At 39.8% G+C, this 19093-nt stretch overlaps 1 protein-coding gene across 2 annotated transcripts in view; it reads right to left on the bottom strand.

Annotated features, from left to right (window-relative positions):
* Positions 1-19093, bottom strand: part of LOC117293424 (kinase D-interacting substrate of 220 kDa B-like) — a 99115-nt gene that overhangs the window by 47018 nt on the left and 33004 nt on the right. For both annotated transcript variants that reach the window (XM_033775753.1, XM_033775754.1), the window contains exons 4-6: positions 14086-14184; positions 4342-4440; positions 3506-3604 (exon numbers count right to left, since the gene is read on the bottom strand). In XM_033775753.1, coding sequence (XP_033631644.1) covers positions 3506-3604; positions 4342-4440; positions 14086-14184 — 297 coding nt within the window. The remainder of the gene's footprint in view (positions 1-3505; positions 3605-4341; positions 4441-14085; positions 14185-19093) is intronic.

Raw genomic sequence — 19093 nt, 5'->3', positions numbered from 1 at the left:
AAAATCACATCTAACGATTAATTGATTTGATTAGGTTTCTTGTTTTATTCCAAAATGAACATACCCCTATACCACGGGGAAGGGTTACATTCAAGGGGTCTGGGTACTTTTTAAAGGACACAAAAACACAATGTTCACAGATTTACATTTAACTTATACAGTTTGAAGATAATGGTGGTAGAAAGCTTCACTTCAAATATTTCTTGCAGAGGTATTGTTGTTTTTGAGAAAATTAGAAAATAGTAAAACAAGTCACAAAAATAGTTATTGTCTCAGTGAGATGAATTGTTTTTAAGTATGTAAAACATATTTTCGCGACATTGTTTTTGTTTTTTTCATTTCTCAAAAATTAAAGCACCTCAGCAAGTAATATTTTAAGGGAACTTTTCTACCATCACTATCTTTAAACAGTGTAAGTTACATGTAAATCTGTGGACCATGTGTTTTTGTGTTACAAAAAGCAACCAAATCCTGCAAATGACAGAGTGGATTGTCTTTAACCACTGGTTAAAGGCACTGGACATGTTTGGTAAATTTCAAAGATTATACTCTAACTTTGGTGTATCCCAACATATGCACAAAATAACAAACCTGTGAAATTTTGAAGTCAATTGTTTCAAGTTTCGAGAGAATAATGAAATAAAAAACACCCTTTTGCACAAATTGTTGTGCTTTCAGGTGCCTAAAAAAGGCTTGAGGCCTACAGTATTTAAATGTTTGAGTGAGAAATTACCTCTTTCTCAAAAACTAAGGTTACTTCAGAAGGAACTCTCCATTACTTGTTTTCGAAGTAAGTTTTTATGCTAACGATTTTGTTGAGTAATTACCAACAGTGTCATGAGCCTTTAAGCAACCACTGCTGGATAAAACAGCACCAACAGCAAGACATTCGGCTCTTTACTGGGGACCCTTACCAGCTTACAGTTGATTCAGGCCCATCCCAAACATACATCAAGAATGTAGAAGGACAGGGTGCGAACATTTAGTTCATTCCTAGCAACGTTTTCAACTGTTTTTTTTAATGCTTCCCAACCCCCCTACTAACATGACTAACCCAGAAACAAAAGTGGTAGCTATTTTCCTTCCCTCTTCATAATGTTGTTACAGGCTTGCTTCAAGTTCCTTGTTTTGTGAGATGTACTGCTCATTGCATAGAATGTTGTGGTGCTCAGCGTACCCCACGCGGCAACAACAGCTCAAACACAAATGATGCCATTGAACCGTCAGTGAACTGTGTCAGCGAACTCCTGTCACTATGTAAACTTCAGCTTGGTCAAGTGTGATCAAATGCCGCAACATTCGATATGGACGTACGTATATTTCAGCCTAAACTGAATAATCCGGATATCAGGGGCCTGAAAAAGAGAGGCGCCCGTCCACTAAAAGTGTTTACGCTGTCAACATTACGCTTGCTCTTAATGGGCTTTTATGCAGTAGCAAACACTGTAGATCTTGAAACTACACACTGTGCATGGTCCATGTACTCTATTTATTTTATATGGGATTTGAGGCATTGCATGGTAAGGTATCAATACTTGGTCTGCAGTGACACCATGTGTGTATCTACTTGCAAAGCCAGGTAGATTTTTTGCAACGGCCAATCTCACTCATACAAACATTGTTTAAACGCCTATGATTATGAATTCAAAACAGTGATTCAGTAACTAGACGACAATTACACTGTAGTCATAGTTATCTTAGGCGGATTCGAACCCACAACCTTGTGATTGCAAGTCACGCAGTCTAACCACTGGACCACAGATCCTTTCAAATCAATGCAACCAAAACAAGGACTTGGAGGGTTAAGTTGTCTGAGCCCTTTTTTGTGATGCATCTACAACTGCTATTTGCACACGGGTAGCAAGACTCAAAAGTCCACCAACAAACCACTTTTTTCTTCCTAAAAAATATCGCCTCAATAAATATTGTACCATAATTACAAACAAATGCCGGTTTGGATATTTGTCATAATACTGTCTTGGGATCACAATGAATTATTGTGGAGGCCATAAATGACGTCAGAGTGCTTTACGAAGCAAGTGATCTCCCCCCTTGCGGCAAGACAAATGTATATATACAAATGTAAAGCTGTGGCCTTCGAATGAGAAACGCTTAGTAAACGCAAGCAATTGGAGTCTTTCACATGAGTTCAATTTGTAAGATTAAACCCTTGGCAATTTATTTCCCTGAGGGATTGGTTTGTGTGATCTAGTTCAGGTTGAAAACATTCACAATTACGGCTAAACTGTTTATAAAAGAAATATGTTTGTCATTTAAGGCAGTGGACACTATTGGTAATTACTCAAAATATTTATAAGCATAAAACCTTACTTGGTAACGAGTAATGGGGAGATGTTGGTAGTATAACATATTGTGAGAAACGGCTCCCTCTGAAGTGGAGGAGTTTTCGAATTTGATTTTGAGACCTCAGGTTTAGAATTTGAGGTCCCGAAATCAAGCATCTGAATGCTCACAACTTCGTGTGACTTGGGTGTTTTTCTTTCATCATTACCTCGCAACTTCGACCACTGATTAAGCTCAAATTTTCACAGGTTTGTTATTTTATGCATATGTTGAGAAACAGCAACTGTGAAAACTATTCTTTGACAATTACCAATAGTGTCCAGTGTCTTTAAAGATGCAGAGGTATATAATGAAAACGCTTGTTGGAAAAAAGTATCAAGGCAAGATTAAACATCACGGGGAAGGGTAGTTTCTATCATTTCACTACGGCGGACTCTTGTTATATATCAGTATTGCTGATGATCAATATTACTAATGGTTGGTATTGATCATGATTGGCATAGAGGTAATCAAAGTGAAATCAGTGTTTAAGCTCTGGGGATTCAAACCCACAACCTTGTCCTGCAGTCTAACCATGCATGAGCAATATTGATCAGTACTAATTATATTAAACAAATAATATATTAGAAATGATTGATGTATGTTGGGATACACCAAGTGAGAAGGTGTCCAGTGCCTTTAAAGTAAAGCAATGCAAATCATATTGACAATATTGATAGTTTCTAACAGTCTAATACAAATCCGGATGAACACCAATTATGGTGAATTTCAATGGTTTCCAATACTGATCGTTTGCTAACGATCAGTATTGGAAACTGGACACCTTCGGAAATTTTCAAAGACCAGTATTCTCACTTGGTGTATCTCAACATACATGTATGCAGAAAATAACAAGCCTGTGAAAATTAGAACTCAATTGGTCATCAAAGTCGCAAGAGAGTTGCACAAATATGTGTGCTTTTAGATGCCTAAAAAAGGCTTTAGATATTAATTCTTCTAATATTTGATTGAGAAATTACCCCTTTCACAAAAACTATCATACTTCAGAGGGAGCCGTTTCTCACAATGTTTTATACCATCAACAGCTCTCCATTGCTTATTACTGTACCAAGTAAGTTTCAAGGTAACAGATATTTTGAGTAAGTACCAGTAGTGTCCAGTGCCTTTAATGTGTAAGGATTAGAATGAATGATACCCTTACCATGCCGGCTATATCCACGTTGGCGCCATTGTGTAGTAGGGCTTTTACACATCCTATATGACCCTTCCTTGCTGCCCAAACCAGTCCCGTTGTGCCATACTAAAACAAAAGAAGAAACCTATCCATATCAACCATTGAACGATGCACATCATGACATCACACTCACTTATGTAAGAATGTTTAGTTTAAAGGTTTAAGCCCGGTTCATACTTCATGCGAATGCGAAGCGAATTTGACGTGACAACCCTCCTTTCGCAGTGATTTTCGCAAGTGAGTCGAGCAGAATTCAACTGCTGTGAATTGTTCGTTGCGAATTTGTGATGTCAACATTCGCTTCGCATTAGCAGGAAGTATGAACCGGGCTTTACTCTTTCAGTGCCAAGGTCAGACATGTACATGAGATCTGCCATTGAGCCCCACATATATAACCACCTTTGACCTTGCATCATTTCACATGGCCGTCATCATGACTCTGGAGATTCACAGTTAAAACTGACTTTACATGTCTATTCATAAACCAATACCTGTCTGCAGATAAAGACAGGGGACCAGTCTATACATAGTGTGAACAATAGCCTCTCCCAGGCAAACTATTGGTGGCGCCCTATATGGTAACCACTTGAACTGGGTTTGTGTGAGCATCTGCAGTATTTTCAATTATCATTCACACAGCTTATTTTCCAGTTCTTGCGGGAGTCCTGATGTCAAGTGTGCATTCACAACACATTCTTAGAGAATTTATGGTGGAATAAATACTTCTGAATTGAACTGAAATGATGCAATTATCTGGCAATATTTGGACCAGTCGTTGCAGCTCTAATTCACTAGACACATACCTTGTCTGCTGAGTTTGCCTTAGCACCATGCCGTAGTAGACACTCCACAACAGCAGTCTGCCCTCGACCTGCTGCCCAAATGATGGGAGTAACGCCATGCTGTCAGATAAAACAAGAAAGAAAGAAATATTGAATATACAGTCTCCTAACGATGACAATAAAGAGCAAGCTTGACGAAATATTGAGACCAATTAAAAACTCACTCTGCGGTAGTAAAATTGATAAAGATCCACTACAGCTAAAGAAGTAGTCCCGGCCGATTTTTTACCTTCCGCCCAGGTAGTAGTTATCAAGCAGAACAGTTCTTTTCAGAACTTAGTAGTCTCCAAATTCCAAAAATCTACTCCGCGGTAGAAGAATATAAAGCAAGACGGTTCTCTAAAGAACAAAATCTAGCTGGCAAGTAGACACACACATAGTGTTACCGCAAACCAAACACATATTGATACCTCACCATGCGATGTCTCAAATACCAAATAAGAAATATTAACTTTAGGTGCTTTCACTTTATAGTGTTGAAACTTTCATAAGTTACTTGTCTGTATTTTAAATCTTGACCATAATTACTGTGTCCTTCAGATAGGACGAAAGGCACAGGTCCTGTGTTGTGTAACGCACATATAAGAATCCAGTGTACTTATCGAATAGTGTACCTTGTAAACCATTACATGGTGCTATAAAGGAATAGGTCTCATACTTTAAAAACAGAGCTCCAGGAAACAAATTCTAAGCACTTTGATATGCCCATAGGGGTGTGATAAAGCACCGTATAAGAACCCAGTATTGTTATTAGAAGAGGACAGGAATGATTTAACTCTTTCAAAAAAACACTGACGACCCTTTAACAAGGAAAGCTTATATGTATGCTTTTGCAGAGTTGTCCGTTCTCAATCATCAAGGTATAGTTCTGCTTCACATCTTTCAGTGGCAACTTCACTGCAAAATGTGTTTTTTTAAACTGCTAAGTATAAATCAAGATGTCGGGGGGGGGGGGGGGAACATACGCCTGAGTAGTGCCTGTACTGCGTAAGATTCAATCAGCAAGTCAGTTTTATTTCATCAACTAGAGCTGACACTTCTTTCTCGCGACCCATTTTTATTGTTGTAATTTTATTTTGCATGATGATCTTTTATGCACAGTGGGAAATTCCATTCACATTACGTCCTTGAAATAACACATTTTGTATTTTCTTCATAGAGGTGCCCCTTACCAAAGGGAAATTGCAGTGGACTTTTAAAGGCAGTGGACACTATTGGTAATTACTCAAAATAATTATTAGCATAAAACCTTACTTGATAATGAGCAATGGGGAGAGGTTGATAGTATAAAACATTGTGAGAAACGGCTCCCTCTGAAGTGACGTAGTTTTCGAGAAAGAAGTAATTTTCCATGAATTTGATTTCGAGACCTCAAGTTTAGTTTTTGAGGTCACAAAATCGATCATCTGAAAGCACACAACTCCATGTGACAAGGGTGTTTTTCTTTCATTATTATCTCGCAACTTCGATGACCAATTGAGCTCAAATTTTCACAGGTTTGTTATTTAATGCAAATTTTGAGATACACCAAGTGAGAAGATTGGTCTTTGACAATTACCAATAGTGTCCAGACGTCTTTAAGAGGGAAGTTAAAGCCTTGCACATTATAAACATTGGTCATTTAAATCACCTATACATATAAAACATCAGCAGTCCTGGTATAATGAGAGACTTTTGAAGGGTCCTTGCACAGTTATCGCCAATAATGCGCGTGCTCAGACCTACGCGCGCAATACTGAGCATGTAGTACGCGCAGAGCTACAAAAAAAAGGACCACTATGTCTGCTGCCTTCAGGGTCTCAAAAGTCTCCCATTGTCAGAAACACGAATTTAGTTTTGTTGTTAAAAGGCGGACAGGTGTGATACACTGCTGGTTGTTGGAAGATTAAATTCACTAAAGTCCTGTATGCCCCTTGTCATGGCCAATCTGTTAAGAGAACTAAACTCGTGCTCTGGTGTTTCTGATCATCAGAGTCTGGGTCCAAGTCTTGACACTTGTGTCCTTGAAAAAACAAAATTATAAGTTTTGCCTCAAGTCTGTCGAAGCAATCATGAATGATGCAAGTACTTTCAATCCAGACTCTACCATAAATAAACTTGATCACAATAAGGATTAGTCCAACTTCTCCCCAAACTTGCACAAATCCCTCTTACGAAAAAAATTTCTTCATCACACAAAACTTTTTTAACTGCTGTGTATTTTTTTTAAAAAACCATATTGCTATTTTTGCTCATGTTTTTTAATGCTGCATTTTAATGTTTTTCTTGACTGTACAGCGCTTTGAAACGCTTTATAAATGCATTTAAGTTAAGTTAGGTTAAGTGCGAGACAGATGTTTTTCTATGTGATAATCGTTTAATCTGGTACACACACAGCTGTAGGGCTGAAATTCCCGAGGGATTTTATTTTTCACAAGTTGGACAGAAACCCCCAAGCACACCCCAGGGATCCGTTCTGTGGTAAGTGTTTCTGCCAAACAGGTGCCCTTGCTACATACAAATTGATAAAATGCGTATCAAATCTTTGGTCGAGGGCTAGGTGTTTGAGTGGCTACCTGCATTTGAGCATGTGCCTGCTTTGATGTATGATGCACTCAGCGGACTGCATTTCAATGTGAAAGCTCTGGCCCTTAAAGGAGGGGCTGAACGTTCTTTTTGAAAGAATATATAGCAAGACAGTTCTCTAAAGAACAAACTCTACCTTGCAAGTATGATACACACATGGTGTTACCGACAACCAAACATTGATACCTCACCATCCAACCACAAATCATGTACATGAACCTTTGACATTTTCAGGGTCCAGTTTCACAGAGCTGCTTTGAAGCACAACAACAAGCTAAGCACAACAAAATTATGCTTACCAGAATAAGGCTACAAGCTAAATTGCCATGTCACATGTCAGTTTGTAAATGGTATCCTGCTAATTTTCTGCTGAAGCAGTGCTATGAAATTGGGCCCACAATCGATATGTTGCATGTTTATAAGGAAAACTTGAAAACAATATGAGGTAAAAGTAATCAGTGCCTTTTAAACATTCTATATATAATAATCAGAGGCCAAACTCACAACCTGACAAGTCCGGTGGTCTTGTGCTTCGTCAATTGAATATTAGTTAGGCTACACCTCATTGTGTACTACCATAGAGTAAGGACAAAGACTCTATGGTACTACCTGTGTGCAAAATTGTTGACAATGAGTTTGATTGGAGTATTTTTCAATTCTGTTGAGTATCAAAGAAGATAGATCTGATCTCAGGGAATGTTCAACGCATTTTGATTCTGGTCTTGTACAAAAACATTCAGGTCCAGTACAAAACGTTGAGCTTCAACAAGCTCTGTAGTGTTGTGGATCTTCCCCCAGCCCTTGATAAGCCCTGCTTCATAATCAATTCTTCCACAGCTAAAACTCACATTCAACTAATTTGTTGAATCATAATTTATGATCATCCAATTAATGCAGTGTTTTAGATTGTGATTGAGCTATCGACATAGTACTGTAGATAGAGAAGAAAAAAGAAGAGTGCAACAACTGCACATCGTGATTGACGCTTTAATTCGCGGGGGGCTATCCAATTTCGCCCCATCCAAAATGGAAATGGCGATGCTTCACGTTGCAACCCCCTCGCTGAATCTCAATCAAGTTGCATCATATTCACCTTCATTTGCACAACGGCAACCAGATCTACGTTTCGCTGTTGTACTTGAGAATGTACATTTAGACAGTTAGGCTACTGTGTCAGTTTTAAACAGAGCATGCAGCTGGGTAAATGAGATGTTGCAACAAAAAGTAGATAGAGGCCTGACGTTTCGAACCCTAGCGAGTCTTCCTCAAAGGCTACAATCTGAATGAGATTTTGTAATAGATGTTATCATCTTTAGGGGTGTGTTTGGGAGTGTTCCTCCTCTTGATGGTTGTTGTTGTTGCTCTTCCCCCAAACCATATAGACATGTTAGTATCCGATCAGGGTCATTTGTGTCAGGTACCCTGCATACAACAGTGACAATAGCTGATCTAACTGTAACATAATGAAAGGAACCAGACTTTTTGTTTCCTTTCAGCCAATGTTTGGGGTATAATGAGTCGAATAGAAGGAAAGTAACATGGCCGAACCATGATAAAGGTCAATTGTCCCGTACGACGCACCCTTCAAAAACCTATTATTTCAAACAAATCGACGATGGACATAAAAAGCACATAAACAAGCTTACAGTGCATTTTAAAGAAATGGAACTGCTAGAATAAAATTCCAAGTTGGCCAATTGTGCTAAAAAATATGCCCAATTTCTTTCTCCATGCCCAAATAGGAAACAGAGAAATACTACACCTCATGCCATAGTGAATCACGCTAGTTTGGCGTCCACATCATCAGCGACCAAGTTGGAATGCAGATGGAAGTAGGTTAATGGACTCCCCCCATTAAAAATCAAGCTCATCAGATTTCGTATGGGATCCATTTCAGAATGACTAAACGCTGAACACCGAGACAGCCGGAGAATATAAGAAGAAAAAAGGATCGCGACGACAAACAACTTCATAAATATCGAAACAGGAAGTGCTAAGGGCAGATGGGTTGAGGGAAGGTTTGATAAAGAACGTTTCGTTTACACATCGTTGTTGATAAGCCGCATATATTAAGGTTTGTATGCACGACCACTGATCAATACATACTGTCTGTGATATCAGACACTCAGGGCAGTGGGTGATAATGACTTGTCAGATCCCACAGATAAGATTGCGCTTTCAATAAGGCTGGAATATCCCTGTACAAGCGGCCATCTTGTCTGGTACCAAAGCTTTGGCTGTAATAAGGTATTTGTACTACGCCATATCAATCTTAAGAGATATTCTGCGCAGAGACAATGTAAACCAAAAACAGTGCATGTCCTGTAAAAAGAAAGCAAAGGCTGTACATGTGTAGCTCAGGCTTAGGCTCAAAAGCCCATGTTTTTAAAGTAACCTGCCATCGATTTCACAAAACTCTTCCTAACTTAAGACTAATCTTAGAACTTAGGACGAGTCCCAACCCTGCACTGTAGCATGCAGACCTTAAGATTAATCCTAAGTTAGGACGAGTTTAGGACGAGTTATTCGTCCTAACTCAAAAAAAGACGAGTCCTAACTTTTTGTGAAATCGACCCCAGGATTGATTAGCACCCTGAGTGGTAAAACCATGCTACAACTGAGCAAGGAAATGCTCTGGTGTGACAGGGGCTAAAATGTTCGCTTCTCCTTCCTGCACATATTTAAAAAAGAATCACCTGGAACCAAGCAGGTCCAAAAAGTGTTTGAATGACATGAGAGACCTGTTCTAGAAACACAACAGTACACGTTGCCATGAACGAGTGGCACCATCCACACCCCACCTCTCTGAGTAATTGGACAATGTAGATATTTGACAAGCAATAATTGCATGTACTAAACTGAGTTACAATTTGGATAACGATGTGGTGAATAGATGTGGTCTGTCAGTCTGCAAAAATGTGATATGACAGCCCAACTTCGCTGCAGTAAACACGAGCATACATGACGCAAGATGTATGTTCCAGCAATCAAATGACAAGCGAGTAAGTGAGTGAGTGAGTGAGTGAGTGAGTGGGTTTCTACCTTCCTTCTTTCTAGCAGTTCAATCTAGCCTCTTCACTAATTCTCCATTTCACTCTCTCCTGAGCTGTCTGTTGCCAATACCCCTATTGACCCATTGCGCGCACATCATGCGTGGCGACTATGGCACGCTCACCATTTTGGTGGGCCCATAGGTTTACATGTAAACGCTGTGTCGCTTTTTTACCTCTAGGTGATGAGGGCGCCCTACTGATACGACATCATGTGCATAAGGTCTTTATGTACTTAGTTTATTTCTCCAGAATTTATTTTATTGTCACATTTTTCTCAATGTTGCGTTCAAATAATCCATTATTGGTCACATTGCACCGGCCCACTTTAAACAGCATTAAAAGGGTCTCTAATTTTCCCCCAGCCACCTAGCAGCTTTGCAGGACTAATCACTTCTTCTTTTGAGTTCATCCCCCCTGGGATAAGCCGCTGCCTGGGTAAATCCCACAGTTGGTGTACATAAGACCAACTAACTACTTGTTCTTACCGGTTCCCCTAGTCCAATGGGAACCAGCTAGGTCCTTTGCAACTGGAACAGTTGATACAGTCTGAGCCCGGATTAAAAACAAAGACAGCTTAGATGAATGGTTTTATCGCCAGGAATGAAAACACAACTGGTCCCTCAAGAATTTCCCCTCCTATACATTTTTTTTAAGGCCGGGACAGAAAATGATCGTTCCATTGTACGTGTCCAGTGCATGGCCAACTACAGTTTAAGCAAAAACCCAATGCTTTCAAAAACTTCTGGGCCAAATTTCATGAAGCTGTAAATTATAAGCAGAAAATCACTGCTTCACAAATTTCTTTGCAAAGACATTTTTTAGTGGGGTGCCAGTCACAACAATGTAAACTTAGTGTATTTTTGGCTGGTAACTTGCTACAGTTATTATACAAATTTTGACTGCTTCGAGTGCAATGGTTAAAACTACGACTCCCGAGATGATCCCGCGGGGGAACGGTCCGGGGATCACCTAGGTCAGAGTTTTAATCATACATGTAGCCTGAGTAAAAGCAGTCAATATTTATTTTATAACACCCTAACAGACTATTATAATTTATCATCCTCATACAACCAACATTCGTACGCCCATTTCAGATACACAGATGCACAACTGATTGGGTTTGAGGTGGGTAAAAGACGTCTAGGTACTGCACGCCGTGTGATAGTCGTCGGACTATCACATGGAAAACAGTTAATGCACTATCACGTGGCCGTCTCTTCTAGTAAAACTAAGACATCATGTGACGCGCTCTAAACCAATGAAAAGGCAGAATATTTGTAAGGGGTGTTATAAAAAGCAATACATGTCTGTGCTTAGCAAGTTTTGTATAATATATACAGGCTTTATGAAATAGGACCCTGGTACTTCCCAATTTCATTCAGCTGCTAATTAAATGAGCAGGATACCAGTCACATACGAGCATAGTGGACAATAGTGGCCGGTATTCGTATTTCTAATGAGCATTTGTTGTGCTCAGCGGTTAAGAGCACCAGACTCCAGCTCTGGTGGTTTCTGATCAGCAGAGTGTGGGTTGGAGTCCTGTTTGTGGCACTTGGGTCCTTAAAAGCAAGGCACTTAACCATTATTGCTGCGTCCTTCGGATGGGATGTTAAGCCGAAGGTCCTGTGTACTGTAGAATGCATGTAACATAACCCAGTGCACTTATCGTAAAGAGAAGGGGTTCACCCCAGTGTTCCCGGTTTGATTGGCTGCATATTAGTCCACGGAACTTTGTAAACCAATACTTGGTGCTACATGTATGTAAAGGGAAAATGTCTCATACCTTGCAGGAAAACATCCTAAGCACTTTTAGACGCCTGTGTAATAAAGCGCTATATACGAACTCAGTATTATAATTGTTATCCATAAACACCTGGTCAGTTTCTCTATTTTGATTGGTTGAAAGGACATCACGTGGGGTGTTCAAATGGATGATATAACCACAGTCAGAAGTGTTTAAACATAGGAGTGACACTCGAGCTTGCACCGGTGCTGATAAGACAGTTTATTCATTCCTTTTGGTAGAGAACAACGGCTGGAACAGTTGTGCCACATCACGTGATACACCCGACAGGTACCCCAATCTCCTTATAAGGAGTTTTTACGAGAGGGCCTTACCATTTCATAGCTGGAGGGGAGTTTTGTTGAAAGAAATCATTGAACAATCATATCTTAGCATTTTTCAAACTTTTGGACCAAAAGGTTTTGATGTTTTTTTGACCCAAAAGTTTTTTTTGAATGGGAATAAAAATGTGCCGGTATTAAACACTAGGTTTAAAACAGGTTAAACATAGTGTTTAAAACCCGCCAAGCACATATGTATTCCCTTATTAATTACTTCTATAAAATACTATTGTTTCAGTATCCACCTTTTTGTAATTTTCACTGCACTACGTGCTGAGTAGAAGCTAAAGATGAAGGGAGAAGCTCTGTACAAATTAAAGCCACTTCTTTAGAGGGTTTAGATACCTTTTTGTACATCAAGTTTTTGGCCGTGATATTAATCCCGTAAGTTTCAGCTTCATGAGTCGACAAGTTTTTCAGAACACAAAGAGTGAAAATCACAGAGCAAGTTTTTCAATACATTCGCATCTCAAAAGCTACAGCACTTTGGCAAGTAATATTTGTTAAAAAGGAAGCTTTCTACCATCAAACACTGTGTAAGTTTAACGAAATCCGTGGATGTTTGTGTCAGACAAAAAGTACACAAACCCTTTAAATCAACTATTACTAACGTGAATAAGAGTGATTGAAGAGTCACTGATTACTCTGACAATGTAAACACTTGAGAAAGCGGACAAAGAGATCTCCACACACACAGCGACACTCTTTAAAAACAGACTCTCATCTCATTCAAAAGCAACACAATCAAAAGTGAAATCACGTTCCAGACTTTGAGTGTCTCCAATGCCACGCCAGATTTTGATTATCTGTTCTAAATCTGGCGCAATCTCGTTCATTCTGTTTAAGTTTTCTTTCTTTTTACAAGCGCTAGACTCGGTTAAAGACCAACTTATGGTCTTTGCCGATCTTAAGTGCCCCTCACTTCAGAGGGAGTGGAGGTTGCCAGGCCAGCGGGACAAAGCATAAAGTCTATTTCCTCTTTGGGGACGAAGAGTTGACTTTTTTTTTAATCAGAGGCTCGTCAACTGCAGACAAGTTGAACAACTTGCACTCCCACTCGTAGCTATCAATACCAATTATGAACATTTTGATGGAAGCTTTGTGATCAATACTCTGAAATTGTTTGAGGATAGAGAGAGGGGGGGGGGGTGGAATATATATCCCCAATCCTAAGACTGGGATGATGGCCTACAGGATTATTCACACCCTAACAAGAATTTTCCAAAAGCCTAGTAGAAGAGATATGAGCATAAGACCAGGAGCCCGATTTCAAAAAGCTAAGAATCACAAAACAGCGCCCAGCAGAACAAAACTACGCTTAATACTAGAATAAGGTAACCAGCCAAACTACCATTCCACATGTACCATCATCGACTGGTACCCTGCTTAGTTGGGCTTAGCAGAAAGCTGTTAAGCAACATGTGCTGTTTAAACTGCTCAATGAATATGAGCCAAGGACTTTGGCCCATTCCCAACACAAATGTCAATCCCTACAATGTCTATATAGAAAAGTTTGCGGTAACACCATGTAATAACAATCTCTCAATGAGTTGGGGTGGTTCTGAAAAGAACCATTGGATTGACTCGACGTTTCGATCAGTATGCTCTGATCGTCTTCTGGAGAAGTATGCCCTACAATGTCATTAACTAGTTAATGTAAGTCTTCACTACACAGGGCCCAATTTCTTGGCTCTGCTTACTGAAGCAAAGAATCAGCGCTTGCGGGAGCAGGAAATTCTGTGCTTACGTCAAGCGTATTTCATGGGTTAGCGGAGAATTTGGCGTGTGTGTGTGCATACTTCACAGTACTCAGGCATTTTACGCTTACACCATGAACACGGCTAGCACAGAAATTCAGCGCTTGCAGGCAAGCAGAGAATGGTATCCAAAGTGCAGAGTTTGGCGGTAAGCAGAGCCAAGAAATACATGCAGGGCCTAATGAAGATTATAGATCTGAACTTACATGTGCTTGGACGTTCGGCGAGGCCCCTTGCTGTAGTAGTTCTTCGGCAACCTCTGCATGGCCCTTGTAGCTTGCCCACATCAACGCTGACCAACCATTCTGAAATGATACACAGGACAACCACAAATACAATATTAAACAATAGAGGAGATATTTAAAATTACATTCAACATAGTAGGGGAAATTGTTTCCACTCCATACAAAATTCTAGCTCCATGATTGTTGTACAAAATCTTGCGGATTCTAAGCTGGAAATGTTAGCAGGGCCCAAGTTCATGGATCTGGTTACAGTAAGCAAAGAATCGGCGCTTACGGAAGCAGGGAATTCCGCGCTTACGTCAAGTGTATTTCACGGGTTAGCAGGTATTTTTGCTTCTGCTCGTGCGTATTCCACAATACTAGGCATTCTGCGCTTACACAGCTTATGCAAAAATTTGGTACTTGCAGAGTAAGCGCCGAATTGAGATCGTAAGCGCAGACGTAACCAGAGCCATGTAATTGGGCCCTGAGCTCCTGCAATGCGCACATTTCCAAGAACAATGGGTTTATCTGGTCAGTCTGCTGCCGCCTAATGCTACCAAAAGTTGGATGGGAATTATTGTTTTATCAAGATCAACTGCCAGGCAGGAGGAGCCAATGACAAAATAATGCCCAATACGGAATCAGCTGGGAAGTTTCGCTAGTGCAAAAGGCACATCCACATCTCCCATATTTTTTGAGATAAGAAAAAAGGACAAACAACACAGAAAACTTAATCTTTACGTTCTCTCTCTGTAATAAAATTACAGAACGCTTGCTGTTCCTCACGCTGTGTTAATTCCCCCAACCCCTGATCGTGAACCGCCCCCCCCCCCCCCAAATCCAATTTAACGTTTCAGCATCTGTGAACATAGTTCTGAACATTAATGACTTAGAATGCTCACAGTTGATAGTTTCAATCCAGCGAGTTTGGACCAATGTAATATTGTCCCAAGCACAGACTCATATTGACAAGGACAGATTCACGACATGACTTCGTCATCATTAAGCAATATTGCTTGGCATTTCAAACCAATTTTATGAAGTTTATAAGCAATGTTTCTACAATGTTCACTCTTTCAGTGCCAAGGTCCTACATGTACAATCTACATGTATCCTATGTCTGTATGTATTCTAAAAGCGCCATAAACGTACAGGTCAGATCTTTTTTATGACTCAAAAAGAATCATAAATCATACATGCACAACCAATAAAATACATTTTATAACGCAAGAGGTCATTAAAGGCAGTGGACACTATTGGTCATTATCAAAGACTAGCCTTCACAGTTGGTGTATCTCAACATATGCATAAAATTACAAACCTGTAAAAATTTGAGCTCAATCGGTCTTCGAACTTGCGAGATAATAATGAAAGAATAGAACGCCAATGTCACACGAAGTTGTGTGCGTTTAGATGATTGATTTCGAGACCTCAAGTTCTTAATCTGAGGTCTGGAAAATTACTTCTTTCTCAAAAACTATGGCACTTCAGAGGGAGCCGTTTCTCACAATGTTTTATACCATCAACCTCTCCCCATTACTCGTCACCAAGAAAGGTTTTAGGCTAATAATTATTTTGAGTAATTACCAATAGTGTCCACTGCCTTTAACACTCAAGAAATACTGTTGACTAATGTACCAAGGCAATACAAATCAGCGAGATACATTTTGTTTGGTGAGAGAGACCTTTTTTGTTCACAGAATTTTCAAAAAGCTGAGCATTTTAGGCTAATAACGCAAAACAAAGCACTGGCAATGAAAGAGTTTAGTTAAAAACAGATGAACTAATGTCATTGGTCTCATTGTGGAAGTGTCGTGGCCGAGCGGTTAGGAGCACTGAATTCAAACTCTGGTGTTTCTGATCAGTGTGGGTTCGAATCCTCAGCTGTGACACTTGTGTCCTTAAGCAAGACACTTGACCATTGCTTCGTCCTTGGATGTGTTATGTAATGTAAGAAACCAGTGTACTTATCAAAAAGAGCAGGGGTTCGCCCTGGTGTTCCTGGTCTGATTGGCAATTTTTTGGTGCAAATGGCGACCCCAAATAAAATTCACAATAGCACCCTCATGAGTCCTCTTTCCCATTCTGAAAACTGTTTGGTCATGCAATCTATTTTTTTTCATTTTCACAACTGATTTTCTAAGGGGATTTTAATTGTGACCGGTCAGTGGACGAACGAATTAACTACAATGTATAGTGGGACTTAGTTTCATTGCTCGGCTTAATGCTGAAATCTGCGATTGCGATCACCACTCTCTGCTTAATGTTTCAGCACCGAATTTCTGCGCTACCTGGTGTATAACAAAGAATGCCCAGTAACGTGGAGTAACCACGCGCACAAGCAAAACATTTCCAGCTGACCCAGGAAATATGCCTGACGTAAGTGCGTAATTCCCTGCTTCCTTTGCTTACGGTAAGCAGATCCATGAAATTTGGCCCAGTAAGAACATTTTAACGTTGTGAATTTAACCATACATTATTAACCAACAATGTAATAAGCATTTCCGTAAAAAAAACACCATAAATAATGTTTTTTTAAACTAGATAGCCATGAATTAAAAACAACACATAAATAGATTACAGGAAATGTGCTCCTTGTCAAGTGCCAATCTGCGTCAGATGAAAAGGTGCAATGAAATCATCGGAGCGAGTAAGAGGTACTATTAATAAACTGTCTGGCTTGTGGGCTTAAAATACTGCTCTGCATGCTTAATAAACCAAGGGCATGTTGGTTATACACAACTTGCCTTTTATTTTATACACTTGACATGTACTTAGATGCGTCTCCCTCAAAACAGTGCCACAAAGAATTGTAATTAAACGAAACTCGTTAAGCAAATTATATTAGGGAAAATCTTCTCGCCAGAAATAGATTTGGTTACAAATGTTCTTGGAGCAAGTCTACAGAGCACTTCTACTCGCAAGTTTTTCTATTCAGAAAAAAAACCCTTTTTGGTTTATGTTCTATATGTATACATGTAATAAAATAGTAGGGAAACATTTATGAAATGCTAACCCCCGCCCCAAGAGAGATAAGCCTAAAGGCACTTTATCAAAATAGTATTCACAAGTATGGCCGGCTGACCAATATGAAAATATAATTGTAACAAATGAAATCTTGGGGGGGGGGGGGTCAAAATCAAAAATAAAATAAGCCCTTTGCACACATGAGTTAACAATTCTGAAATGTCAGAGATGGGATTGGATGGTTTGGAGGTTTTGAGAAAGTCAAAAGAAATCACACACCTGACAATACATGTATAATTTACAAAATTCCACCCTAGCAGAGTCTTTCTCAAAGGCTAAAGAGAAAGACTTTGCTAGGGTCGAAGCGCCAGGCCATTAACTATGTTTTGCATTAATACCACAGGTCCTTTTGGTTGGTATGCAGTTTGCAACAGCTACAGCTATTTTCTGTCATGTACAAATAGAGTAGACTTTGTGCCTGACACAAGATTTGACCCAGTTATAATGAAGTCGAGGGTTACTTCACCAACTTGCAACGATCGAGAGCCCCCTGCATCAACTGGCGTCATCACCCACCGCTGCAACGATTGGGGGTCAAAATTACCATGTAATGCATCAACTGTGCGCAACTTTGAGCAATGCATGGGTGGTTGGAGCCACGAACCTGCTTGTTATTTTGAACGAAATTTGACCACCCCCCCCCCCCCTCCAAACTCAATAAAAAGACAAGCAAAGCTATGTGATATATTATGTGCAATGTCTAGACTAGAATTTGTCCTTTGATTAAATCTTATGCATTATCAACATCATGATTCCAAAGAAAGAGAGAGTAAGGTATGATCGGCCTTCTCTTGATAAAACTTTCCGCCTGATTGCCGGCTTCTGCGGCCTCAATTCTTACGGAGTCCCACTATCCAGTCAAGCATGTTTAGGCAGCGTCGTTGCAAATAGAGTGCCTGAATGGGAATGATGCCGAAAGCCATGTCACATCGCCATGCAGATTGGTAGTGAAGTCATGCATGACAATTAGGAAGGACACTGCAAGGTTGGATCACAGGCCTTACTCTCATTCTCCTGTTCTCCTGAAACTCATTCAGATTTCAATGATACCTGTGACAAGTCAATCTGTCTCAAACTAAGAAGAGTAACACTAGCTAGATGCTCTTCTTCATCAATCATTGACATGTATTATAAGTTATCACACAAGCACGAGTGGAATACGAAAAAATATAGCGCTTCTGCGTCCCATATCCAATGAGGCCGAATTTGCAGCGCGCAAAATTTAAAATTTCAGAGCGTTATTTCACGCGCACAAAGTTTAGAATGTAATTTTTGCACTCTCCGTATACGGAGCGTGACAAAATGACATTTCACAATACGCACTGTGTAATAAAACAGGGGAAGTAGGATATAAAACAGAGGTCGTAGCATATATGTTTTTATCCCCCTAGTAGTTCGAGCTTCTGATTGGTGGATTAGCGCGTACTGGAAGATAATAGAGATTAACTTGTTTACATTAAGTTCACACGCGGCAATTCAGAGAAGAAGATTGGATCAGAGGACCTTATTGTTTCCAATCACATCAGGGACCCAACATCTTTCAACACATTCAAGGCACTTCTGAAAGCCCACTTGTTTCAGGAAGCCTACCAGCAATGACTTATTATTTCTTCTGCGCCTCAGCGCCTTTGAGCAAACTTTTGATTTAGACGCTATACAAATTTTGTTTGATTGATTGATTGATTGATTGATTGATTGATTGATTGATTGATTGATTGATTGACTGATTGACTGATTGATTGATTGAAATCTCTGCTCCTATTCAGACCTGGAATTACACGCAGGCCATTGCCTCCGTTGCCCTGGTATTAGCCTTAGCGCCTCTTCAAAAGTTTCCCATACACGGGAAATGGAAAGGCGCTTTGGAAAATGAAAAATGGTCTTGCCCTCTCAAACATGATGTTCCAGGTTGGATTTCACAGAGTTAAGACTACAGTCTCATCTCAAGTTAGAACGAGTA

Source organism: Asterias rubens, chromosome 8 (assembly GCF_902459465.1).
Source record: "Asterias rubens chromosome 8, eAstRub1.3, whole genome shotgun sequence".
Lineage (NCBI taxonomy): Eukaryota > Metazoa > Echinodermata > Asteroidea > Forcipulatida > Asteriidae > Asterias > Asterias rubens.
Note: the sequence above shows the minus strand (reverse complement) of the source record. Positions and strands in the feature narration are given on the sequence as shown.